Genomic DNA, 13,210 nt, shown 5'->3' with positions numbered 1-13,210 from the left:
ACACTGCTGGTACACTGTACGGTACCTCGTACACCTACACTGCTGGTACACTGTACGGTACCTCGTACTCTTACACTGCTGGTACACTGTACGGTATTTGGTGAAGAATTAGACACATGTGCAACATCTAGATATCTTTATTTATAGATGTTTCGCCAACCAGTGGCTTTATCAGTGAAATACAAGGACACAGTGTGAAGAATTATATACAAAGATGAGGTAATCAGTCCCTCAGCCTTAGAGTTGGTGAAGAGCACCGTAGTCTTGAAGGAACTGAAGCACAGTCATCGAGCTGGGAGCTTATATACCTGCGACAGGTGAAGGCCGTACAACAGACGAAGGCATTGTTACTGGTAGAGGGGAATCCCCAGGGGAAGTAGGTTATACCTAAGGAATGGGCCAGTAGTAAGCCAGAAGGTTGTGTAGATGTCCTCTGTACCAAGACTCCATGATGTTGCAGTGTCTGACAAGTTCCTTCAAGACTGGTGTTCTTTACCGGTTCCAAGGCTGAGCGACTCATTACTTCATCTTTCGTATAAAATTCTTCGCATTATGTCCTTGTATTGATAAAGTCACTGGATGGCGAAACGTCTACAAATAAAGATACCCAGATGTTGCACATGTGTCTAAGTCTTCATCTTGTCGGTATTGTATACCATTTATATACAGGGTACCTGGTACACCTACAATGCTGGTACACTGTAGGGTACTTGGTACACCTACAATGCTGGTACACTGTAGGGTACCTGGTACACCTACTCACTAGAACGGAGGGAGGGATACATGATAATACATACCTGGAAAGTACTTGAGAGTCTTGTCCCAAATCTGTACACTGCCATAACAACATACTGGAGGGAGAAATATGGGTAGAAATTAAAAATAAACAGTGAAAAGCAGGGGTGCGGTGGGCACAGTAAGAGAACACTGTATCAACAGCACCAGCACGGGACTGAACAAGTATCTTCATCAGGTACCAGATCATCCAGGCTGTGATGGATATGGGGGTCATCGAGCCACGAGCAGCAACAGCCTGATTGACCATGCAAGCACCAGAGGATACTGGCTTATGGCCGGGCTCTGGCAGTATAGAAACATTCGCGAGTGGTGGTGGCAAGACTCAACCTCACCCACCTAAGTAACGTAAACAACAATGTGAGTTGACAGATGTCTCCAGTGTAATTTAAATAGGTGGAGGATGGGCGAGGTTGAGGCTTATACTCGGCTTGACACCTCCACTCTCCACGTTTTTCTACTCCAGGAGCCTGGCTATAGGCCAGGCTCCTGGTCAACCAGGCTGTTGTTGCTGGCGGCCCGCTGATCCACACATCCAACACAGCCAGGTTGATCTGGCACCTGGTAAAGGCATTTGTTCAACTTTCTCTTGAAGACTTCTACACTTGTTCCAGCAGTGTTTCTGATATCTTCTGGTAAGATGTTGAATAATTATCCCCACCGCACCCCTGCTCCTCACTGGGTTTATTTTACAGTTCCTCTTATATCTCTCACTCCAGTATGTTGTTATGGCAGTGTACAGATTTGGGACCAGGCCCTCGAGTGCTTTCTCTCCTTCACTCCAGTGAGTACATATTGAGGACTTCGAGGTGTTCCCAGTAATTTAAATGCTTTATTGACACTGTGGATTGTAAATGATCTCTGGTATCTCTCCCGCCCTGTAAGAGGCCGTCAACACTAAGCAATATTCTAAACGAGAGAGCACAACTAATTTGAATAGTGTCACTGCCACCACTATTTCCCTTCTTTTTAAATTTATCGTTATCCATCTCGTCATCTTCCTGACTCTTGTGATACTTGTTCTGTACTAAACTATGCTCATCACAACACTTTACTCTTCCCCTCTTTGATATTGTTGCAAGCCAGGGAGTGTAGTGAAGGTAGCAAGCCAGGGAGTGTAGTGAAGGTAGCAAGCCAGGGAGTGTAGGGGAGGTAGTAACCCTGGGAGGGAAGTAAGCCAGGTCAGGGTTGCTAGTACATATCAGCTACAACAGTGTATTAACTGTGGTTGTTGTTGTTGTTGACAGGCTGGGCCCATGTATGCAGGACCCGGCATGGGTCAAGATGAGTTCCACCACCCAGGCTGTCTCCAAGAAGCGTAAGAAGCCAGACACCAAACCCCAGTCACAAATGTAAGTACTACCTACAACTTGGATGCCTTTCTTAAATTTATTTGTTAATCCCGTAGCTAGCTAGCCCTGGGCTAGGCTTGACACTCCTGGTGAGCCTAGCTATGTTGCTGTACTAGCTAGGAGTAGGCTTGACACCCCTGGTGAGCCTAGCTATGTTGCTGTACTAGCTAGGAGTAGGCTTGACACCCCTGGTGAGCCTAGCTATGTTGCTGTACTAGCTAGGAGTAGGCTTGACGCTGCACTAGGCTTGTTGCTGTGTTAGTTGGATCTCTGTATGCTGCTACACCAGCTGGTCCCCTCTATGCTGCTACTCCAGCTGGTTCTCTGTATGCTGCTACGCCAGCTGGGAGTCTCTTGCCACAAGTACGATTCATTATAACATCACACACTTCAACTTAACAGGAAATAACTTGGTATCCTTAACTTTACCAATTTCAGTGATTGATGCAATCAATATATTAAGTTGTCACACTTGTATGGTTGAATACCACCCTGACTCCTGAGTCAGTGTTGGTAGTTTACTAGTGATGCTAGCAAGGTGTCACATGGGTGGCAGCTAGTAGTTTACTAGTGATGCTAGTCAAACAGTGATCTCCCATGACCTTTTAATTATATATATATATATATATATATATATATATATATATATATATATATATATATATATATATATATTGTGTGTGTGTGTGTGTGTGTGTCGTGCCGAATATGTAAAACTGGTCAATTAGCAAGAATTTAAGATTAAGTCCTTTCTAAAATTTTCTCTTATACGTTTAAAGATATATTTTTTTCATTAAGGTTAATGTAAATTATTATTATTATAATCAAAAGAAGCGCTAAGCCACAAGGGCTATACAGCGCATGTTAATGTAAAAATTTATAATTTTGCACCAAAAGGAACTTAGAAAACTTACCTAACCTTATTATAACAAGCTCAATTTATTTTAGCCTAACCCAACTAAATATATTTTATATAAGTTTACAATAATTTAATACTAAACAAACATAATGAAATATATTTTTCTCGTTAGGTTCAGAATGATTTTGGCGAAATTATTGCATACACAAATTTTCACTTGTCCTATATGGCAAGATGAGCGTTGCTATTTAAGCCAAGGCCGCAAGTTCTGCCTATTCGGCACGGCATATATATATATATATATATATATATATATATATATATATATATATATATATATATATATATATATATATGTCGTGCCGAATATGTAAAACTGGTCAATTAGCAAGAACTCATTTAAAATTAAGTCCTTTCTAAAATTTTCTCTTATACGTTTAAAGATATATTTTTTTCATTAATGTTGATGTAAAAATTTATAATTTTGCACCAAAAGAAAGTTAGAAAACTTACCTAACCTTATTATAACAAGCGCAATTTATTTTAGCCTAGCCCAACTATATACATTTTAGATTTGTTTGCAATAATTTAATATTAAACAAACACAGTGAAATATATTTTTTTCGTTAGGCTCAGAATGATTTTGGCGAAATTATTGCATACACAAATTTTCACTTGTCCTATATGGCAAGATGAGCGTTGCTATTTAAGCCAAGATCGCAAGTTCTGCCTATTCGGCACGACATATGTATATATATATATATATATATATATATATATATATTGGCCGTTTTCCAAAAAGAAAGAAAAACCCAGAAAAGAACGAAAAATACGTTCACCATCATTCAACACTTTCACCATCACTCATACATGATCACTGTCTTTGCAGAGGCGCTCAGATACGACTGTTTAGAAGTCCCTTCAAACTGCCTATATATATATATATATATATATATTATATATATATATATATATATATATATATATATATATATATATATAATATATATATATATGGATTTATGAAGGATGAGGTTAATCATAGAATTGATGAGGGAAAAAAGGTGAGTGGTGCGTTGAGGTATATGTGGAGTCAAAAAACGTTATCTATGGAGGCAAAGAAGGGAATGTATGAAAGTATAGTAGTACCAACACTCTTATATGGATGTGAAGCTTGGGTGGTAAATGCAGCAGCGAGGAGACGGTTGGAGGCAGTGGAGATGTCCTGTCTAAGGGCAATGTGTGGTGTAAATATTATGCAGAAAATTCGGAGTGTGGAAATTAGGAGAAGGTGTGGAGTTAATAAAAGTGTTAGTCAGAGGGCTGAAGAGGGGTTGTTGAGGTGGTTTGGTCATTTAGAGAGAATGGATCAAAGTAGAATGACATGGAAAGCATATAAATCTATAGGGGAAGGAAGGCGGGGTAGGGGTCGTCCTCGAAAGGGTTGGAGAGAGGGGGTAAAGGAGGTTTTGTGGGTAAGGGGCTTGGACTTCCAGCAAGCGTGCGTGAGCGTGTTAGATAGGAGTGAATGGAGACGAATGGTACTTGGGACCTGACGATCTGTTGGAGTGTGAGCAGGGTAATATTTAGTGAAGGGATTCAGGGAAACCGGTTATTTTCATATAGTCGGACTTGAGTCCTGGAAATGGGAAGTACAATGCCTGCACTTTAAAGGAGGGGTTTGGGATATTGGCAGTTTGGAGGGATATGTTGTGTATCTTTATATGTGTATGCTTCTAAACTGTTGTATTCTGAGCACCTCTGCAAAAACAGTGATAATGTGCGAGTGTGGTGAAAGTGTTGAATGATGAAAGTATTTTCTTTTTGGGGATTTTCTTTCTTTTTTGGGTCACCCTGCCTCGGTGGGAGACGGCCGACTTGTTGAAATATATATATATATATATATATATATATATATATATATATATATATATATATATATATATATATAAATGTCGTGCTGAAAATTTGCTTTGCTTAGATTCGCCGGTACTGCCAGTCCGGCGGTAGCGGCGAATCAAAGCAAAGCAAACAAGTCAGTGACTACGATGCAAGAAGCTTGGCAGTCGGTGCAAAATACCCCAATGAATAAGTAGGGTTTTAGTGACTACACTAGTATATAACTCAATAGTGTTAAGGGAGCAGGACTTCAGTACTCTTCCTTCAGACTCCTGGCTGTCTTCAAGAGCAAACTGGATAAATTCCTACCTACCTGGAGGGTGTTCCGGGGGTCAACGCTCCCGCGGCCCAGTCTTTGACCAGGCCTCAGGGCTTGATCAAGCAAACTGTTACTGCTGACTGCATGTAGTCCAGTGTACGAACCACAGCCCGGCTGATCAGTCGGGCTGTGGCGCCTGTGCTAAAGTGCATGGTGCATCAGCAGACTGGTTGACAAGTACGTTAATCTGGAGGTTGCATCTGGGACCGGACTTCGGGGGTCATGTCCCGGAAATCGTCTTCACGTAGCCTCTAAGTAGGTATGATAAGCTTTAAGACGTAAAAAAAAAAAAAGAGATAACATTGATTGGTGGGGCCCAGGAGTCGAGACTTGACCCGTCACAAACACGCACTTGTGATTGTTGACAGAGATCCCAGACTTTTCAGAGTTCTCTCTCCCTGCATAAGGTAAATTACAAACAGACCCCTGTTAGTCTTCAGGAGGGAGTTGGACAAGTTTCCCAGTCGGGCTGTGGTTCGTGCATTGGATTGTGTACGGCCAGCAGTAACAGCCTGATTAATCAGGCCTTGATTCTCCAAGAGGCCTGGTCTGGAACCAGCAACGGCGTTGACCCCCGGAAATGCCCTCCAGATAATTTGTTTTCAGTAGGTTGAGAATGTGTGTGTGTGTGTGTGTGTGTGTGTGTGTGTGTGTGTGTGTGTGTGTGTGTGAGTGTGTGTGTGTGTGTGTGTGTGTGTGTGTGTGTGTGTGTGAGTGTGTGTGTGTGTGTGTGTGTGTGTGTGTGTGTGTGTGTGAGTGTGTGTGTGTGTGTGTGTGTGTGTGTGTGTGTGTGTGTGTGTATGTGTATGTGTATGTATGTGAGAGAGAGAGAGAGAGAGAGAGAGAGAGAGAGAGAGAGAGAGAGACAGAGACAGAGAGAGAGACAAGAGTCTTCAACCTGCTACCAGTATACAGTGTATCAGAAATACTTTTCGAGCAAATGTAGACGTTTATGAGAAGAAACTTGACAAGTACCTCCACCAAGAGTCAGATTAAGTAGGCTGTGGTGAATATGTGAGCCAGTGGGCCGCTAATAATAGCAACCTGGTTGACCAGACAAGCCTGGCCACAGGCCGGGCTGCAGTAGTAATAACTCTGGAAAGTGGCCACAGCTATGTGCCAGGGTGGTTGAGGTGGTTAGTGAAAGACTTAGCAGTGTTAAGTAACTTTTGTAAGGCCTAAGGGGATCTCTACCCCCCGCCTCTACCGGCCTAGGCCGGTAGAGGCCTATCATCCAGGGGAGGCACATCATCCAGGCTGTATTGGCTATGTAAGTTTACTTAAGCACAGGTACACATAAATACAGTAACATACGTGTAAATTATCAAGGATAACCCCAAAAAGTCAGGCAAAGTGACCTGTTTCCATCGGGATCCATTGTACACCTCTATCACCAACAGTTTGGTTGCCCAGACAGTCATCCAGGAAGCCTGGCCTCAGGCTGAGCTGCAAGGGTACAACCCTCGAAGCTGGTCACAGGCACGGGAATGTCACAAGGTTATTTGCCGAGCCTGGATGTCACCACACTGATGCAACAAGCTGACATCACTGCTCCACACCTGGGAATATTACAGCTAAGGAAGTACACGCCGTCTCTGACTGCTTTACACCATATATACACTGCTATGCAGTCTCATACTGCTATGCACCGACTGCACACTTCTATACACCGTCTAGATACTGCTATACATCGTTTAGATACTGCCATACACCGTCTAGAGACTGCTATACATCGTTTAAATACTGCTATACACCGTCTAGATACTTCTATGCATCGTTTAGATACTGCTATACACCGTCTACAGACTGCTATACACCGTCTGTACTGCTATACATCGTTTAGATACTGCTATACACCGTCTAGATACTGCTGTACACCGTCTGCAGACTTCTATACACCGTCTAGATACTGCTATACATCGTTTAGATACTGCTATACACCCTCCATACTGCTATACACCGTCTAAATACTGCTGTACACCGTCTACAGACTTCTATACACCGTCTAGATACTGCTATACATTGTTTAGATACTGCTATACACCGTCTAGAGACTGCTATACACCGTCTAGATACTGCTATACACCGTCTAGATACTGCTGTACACCGTCTACAGACTTCTATACACCGTCTATATACTGCTGTACACCATCTAGATATTGCTATACACCGTCTACTGCTATACATCGTCTAGATACTGCTATACATCGTCTAGATACTGCTGTACACCGTCTATATACTGCTGTACACCGTCTAGATACTGCTACACACCGTCTAGATACTCCTACACACCGTCTATATACTGCTGTACACCGTCTAGATATTGCTATGCACTGTTTACATACTGCTGTACACCGTCTGTAGACTGCTATACACCGTCTAGAAACTGCTATACACCGTCTACAAACTATATACCGTCTAAAGACAGTTACATACTGTCTACAGACCTCTGTAAACAGTCTATATTTTCTTTTCCTTCATTACACATTCTTTCACTTGTCAAGGTTGAAATCCAACAGCCACTTACCTGAGCATTAGATCAGTGTGGAAACCTTGCTGGATTCTCCCTCTCTTCTCTTGTATTTAAATCAATCATTACTTTAACATTAGCATGCATGTTTGCGCTCGTGCGTACCTGCGTTCGTGCGTACCTGCGCTCGTGCGTACCTGCGTGTGCGTAAGTGAACGCGTTGTATCTGCGAGAGTAAATTACCGTAGGAATTGTGGTTAAAACTTGAGTGGCAGCGATGTTCGTGAGCGTCAGGTAACCAGCACCTGTTTTAAATTAACCTTTATGAGGTGTGTGAGCTGATAACTGTTGGTAGGTGAGAGGGTAACTGTTGGCAGGTGTGGATAACAGTGTTGGCAGGGGAGGGTAACAGTGACGGCAGGTGGGGGTAACAGTGATGGTAAGTGGAGGTAACAGTGATGGCAGGTGGGGGTAACAGTGATGGCAGGTGAGGGTAACAGTGATGGGAAGTGGAGGTAACAGTGATGGCAGGTGGGGGTAACAGTGATGGCAGGTGAGGGTAACAGTGATGGCAGGTGGGGATAACAGTGATGGCAGGTGGGGGTAGCAGTGATGGCAGGTGGGGGTGACAGTGTTGGCAGGTGGGGGTAACAGTGATGGCAGGTGAAGGTAACAGTGATGGCAGGTGAGGGTAACAGTGATGGCAGGTGGGGATAACAGTGATGGCAGGTGGGGTTAACAGTGATGGCAGGTGGGGGTAACAGTGATGGCAGGTGGGGGTAACAGTGATGGCAGGTGAAGGTAACAGTGATGGCAGGTGGGGGTAACAGTGATGGCAGGTGAGGGTAACAGTGATGGCAAGTGGGGGTAACAGTGATGGCGGGTGAGAGTAACGGTTATGGCAGGTAAGGGTAACAGTGATGGCAGGTGAGGGTAACAGTGATGGCAGGTGAGGGTAACAGTGATGGCAGGTGAGGGTAACAGTGATGGCAGGTGAGGGTAACAGTGATGGCAGGTGAGGGTAACAGTGATGGCAGGTGGGGGTAACAGTGATGGCAGGTGAAGGTAACAGTGATGGCAGGTGGGGGTAACAGTGATGGCAGGTGAGGGTAACAGTGATGGCAGGTGGGGGTAACAGTGATGGCGGGTGAGAGTAACGGTTATGGCAGGTAAGGGTAACAGTGATGGCAGGTGAGGGTAACAGTGATGGCAGGTGAGGGTAACAGTGATGGCAGGTGAGGGTAACAGTGATGGCAGGTGAGGGTAACAGTGATGGCAGGTGAGGGTAACAGTGATGGCGGGTGAGAGTAACGGTTATGGCAGGTAAGGGTAACAGTGATGGCAGGTGAGGGTAACAGTGATGGCAGGTGAGGGTAACAGTGATGGCAGGTGAGGGTAACAGTGATGGCAGGTGAGGGTAACAGTGATGGCAGGTGAGGGTAACAGTGATGGCGGGTGAGAGTAACGGTTATGGCAGGTAAGGGTAACAGTGATGGCAGGTGAGGGTAACAGTGATGGCAGGTGAGGGTAACAGTGATGGCGGGTGAGAGTAACGGTTATGGCAGGTAAGGGTAACAGTGATGGCAGGTGAGGGTAACAGTGATGGCAGGTGAGGGTAACAGTGATGGCAGGTGAGGGTAACAGTGATGGCAGGTGAGGGTAACAGTGATGGCAGGTGAGGGTAACAGTGATGGCAGGTGAGGGTAACAGTGATGGCAGGTGAGGGTAACAGTGATGGCAGGTGAGGGTAACAGTGATGGCAAGTGCTGGTAGCACTGCTGTGAGCTCTGGAAGGCTGTAAGTTGTACAACAACCTTGGGTTGAGAGAGATTATTTTACTCCCTGAGATCTTTACCTAGTGTTGTCAGCTGCTTTCTGCCACCACACCAGTGTTGTCAGCTGCTCTCTGCTACCACACCAGTATTGTCAGCTGTCCTCTGCCACTACACCAGTGTTGTCAGGCGTCCTCTGCCACCACACCAGTATTGTCAGCTGTCCTCTGCCACTGCATCAGTGTTGTCAGGCGTCCTCTGCCACCACACCAGTATTGTCAGCTGTCCTCTGCCACTACACCAGTGTTGTCAGGCGTCCTCTGCCACCACACCAGTATTGTCAGCTGTCCTCTGCCACTACACCAGTGTTGTCAGGCGTCCTCTGCCACCACACCAGTATTGTCAGCTGTCCTCTGCCACTACACCAGTGTTGTCAGGCGTCCTCTGCCACCACACCAGTATTGTCAGCTGTCCTCTGCCACTACACCAGTGTTGTCAGGCGTCCTCTGCCACCACACCAGTATTGTCAGCTGTCCTCTGCCACTACACCAGTGTTGTCAGGCGTCCTCTGCCACCACACCAGTGTTGTCAGCTGTCCTCTGCCACTACACCAGTGTTGTCAGGCGTCCTCTGCCACCACACCAGTGTTGTCAGCTGTCCTCTGCCACCACACTATAGATACAGTATAGTGACAAGAGACGGAACACATGTGACGTGCTGTTCATGTCTTATGCTGGTCATATGCTGGTCATGTCTTATGCTGGTCATGTCTTATGCTGGTCATGTCTTGTGTTGGTCATATCTGGTGCTGGTCATGTCTCGTTGTGGTGTTGTCCCGTGTTGTTGATGTCTCGTGCTGGTGATGTCTCGTACTGGTGTTGTCCCGTGCTGGTGATGTCTCGTGCTGGTGCTGTCCCGTGTTGTTGATGTCTCGTGCTGGTCATGTCTCGTACTGGTGTTGTCCCGTGCTGTTGATGTTTCGTGCTGGTTTTGTATCGTGATGGTGTTGTCTCGTGATGATGTCTCGTGCTGGTATTGTCTCGTACTGGTGATGTCTTGTGCTGGTGATGTCTCGTGGTGGTGTTGTCTCGTGCTGTTGTCCCGTGCTGGTGTTGTCTCGTGCTGATGTCTCGTGCTGGTGTTGTCTCGTGCTGATGTCTCGTGCTGGTGTTGTCTCGTGCTGTGTTGTCTCGTGTTGGTGTTGTCTCGTGCTGGTGTTGTCTCGTGCTGTGATGTCTCGTGCTGTGATGTCTCGTGCTGGTGTTGTCTCGTGCTGGTGATGTCTCGTGCTGGTGCTGTCTCGCACTGGTGATGTCTCGTGCTGGTGTTGTATCGTGCTGGTGATATCTCGTACTGGTGATGTCTCATACTTCTCCCCTAACTGTTGCTTTCAATGACGTCCCTAGTGTTGGGATTGACGTTATGTGTTGGGATGAGTGACGTCACGGGTGTTGGGGATGAGTGACGTCACGAGTGTTGGAAGTGACGTCACGAGTGTTGGGGAAAAGTGGCGTCACGAGTGTTGGGGAAGAGTGACGTCACGAGTGTTGGGGAGGAGTGACGTCACGAGTGTTGGGGAGGAATGACGTCACGAGTGTTACCAGAGCTGGTGTAACATCCTTGACATCATTGACACTACCTCGCACCTTCCCTCAGTCATGGTGACACATTCAGCCAGTCATGATGTCTTTCTAGCCATGGCAGCACTACTGCTGTTGGATGAATGACGTCACTAGTCCTTCAACTCATGACGTCACTGGTCCTTGCAGTTATGACGTCACTGACCGTGGCCTCGAGGCAGTGTTGCCATCATGTCTCAAACATTTATCCCATTTTCATACTTTGCAACTGCATTTTCAGCAGAGACATTGCTCAGGTGTTGCAAGTTACCTTAGGTACGTAGGTACCCACACATGGTACCTCACAGTACCTTAAATGCCGAGGAGGGAGACAGTATGTGAGGTTGTTGCAGTACGATAACTGCAGACCTCTCATCGGAGATAGGAGGTTGATCACTGTTATTGGCAACACTGTTCCCACACGTACCAGCCCAGCAGTGGTACCAGACCCTCCAGCCCAGCAGTTGTACCAGACCATCCCAGTCCAGCAGTGATACCAGACCCTCCAGCCCAGCCCAGCAGTGATACCAGACCCTCCAGCCCAGCCCAGCAGTGATACTAGACCCTCCAGCCCAGCCCAGCAGTGATACCAGACCTTCCAGCCCAGCAGTTGTACCAGACCATCCCAGTCCAGCAGTGATACCAGACCCTCCAGCCCAGCAGTGATACCAGACCCTCCAGCCCAGCAGTGATACCAGACCCTCCAGCCCAGCAGTTGTACTAGACCATCCCAGTCCAGCAGTGATACCAGACCCTCCAGTCCAGCAGTGATACCAAATCCTCCAACCAAGCAGTGATACCAGACCCTCCAGCCCAGCAGTGGTACCAGACCCTCCAGCCCAGCTAGCAGTGGTACCAGACCCTCCAGCCCAGCAGTGATACCAGACCCTCCAACCCAGCAGTGATACCAGACCTGGCCAAGCCCAGTACTGATACCAGACCCTCCAGAGTAGGAGGCTGCCACAGTGAAAAGTTCTGTTCCACAAGGTACAAAACTCGTCACCATCCTATTTCTCTTCCTCATATCAGACGATACTAGGATCTGCATGAGAGTGTCCTCCATTGAGGACACAGCAAATCTTCAAGAAGATATAAACCAAGTTTTCCAATGGGCAACAGAGAACAATATGATGTACAATGAAGACAAATTCCAACTACTCCGGTATGGAAAACTGGAGGAAATAATAACTAGAACTGAGTATACTACAAACTCTAATCATACAATAGAGAGGAAAAGTAGTGTGAAGGACCTGGGAGTGGTAATGTCTGAGGATCTCACTTTCAAGGATCACAACAGTGTCACTATCACATCTGCGAGGAAACTGATAGGATGGATAATGAGAATATTCAAGACATGAGATGCCAAGCCAGTGATGATCCTTTTTAAATCACTTGTTCTCTCTAGGCTGGAATAAAGATATCTAACGCTTGCATATATGTCTTATGAACTTGTCGGTATTGTATACCATTATCATATTCACTCTGTCAGACACTTCAGCACAACGGTATCTTGCTACAGAAAATATCTTCGATAACTTTTTTGCCTGACCTCTAGTTACAAGTGAGAAGGGATGGATTTGAGAGGGACCTGCCCTCTTAGTGATTACATTCTTTCTTCTTACTGGGCTGCGCCTCACCTTCTGACAGTCTCAGTACTGTTGCTGCAGCTTCACATTGTTCAAGACTGTGGAGCATAATTCTTGTTCAAGCTGAGGGACTGACCACCTCAAAACTACGGCTTGAAGAGTGATGGACTGATTACATCGTCTTTACATCTTACCTGCTTTTCCTGACTCCTCTGTAATCTACTGTGTAGGCGAAACCTTTCGGAATAAAGATACTTAATTGTTGCATTTGTGTCTTACAAACCTGTCGGCACTGTATACCATTATAATATTCAGGCTGGAATATTGCTGTACACTAACATCTTCATTCAAGGCAAGTGCAGATCTAAAGAATGTACAGAGAACCTTTACTGCACATATATTACTGGGGAAGCTTAGGATCACTTCACCTGTACTCACTGAAGCGCCGGCGAGATGCATCATAATTTACACCTGGAAAATCCTAGAGGGACTGGACCCAAATCTTCACACAGAAATCACTCCCTATGAAAGCTTAAGAC

At 45.7% G+C, this 13,210-nt stretch overlaps 1 protein-coding gene across 9 annotated transcripts in view; it reads left to right on the top strand.

Moving 5' to 3' along the window:
* LOC128702897 (nuclear receptor coactivator 1) overlaps positions 1 to 13,210 on the top strand; it is an 852,422-nt gene that overhangs the window by 270,875 nt on the left and 568,337 nt on the right. For all 9 annotated transcript variants that reach the window (XM_070102622.1, XM_070102623.1, XM_070102624.1 and 6 more), the window contains exon 2: positions 2,043 to 2,147. In XM_070102622.1, coding sequence (XP_069958723.1) covers positions 2,043 to 2,147 — 105 coding nt within the window. The remainder of the gene's footprint in view (positions 1 to 2,042; positions 2,148 to 13,210) is intronic.

Source organism: Cherax quadricarinatus, chromosome 82, assembly GCF_038502225.1.
Source record: "Cherax quadricarinatus isolate ZL_2023a chromosome 82, ASM3850222v1, whole genome shotgun sequence".
Taxonomy (NCBI): Eukaryota; Metazoa; Arthropoda; class Malacostraca; order Decapoda; family Parastacidae; genus Cherax; species Cherax quadricarinatus.
The sequence above is the reverse complement of the archived record's forward strand: the minus strand, read 5'-3'. Positions and strand labels throughout refer to the sequence as shown.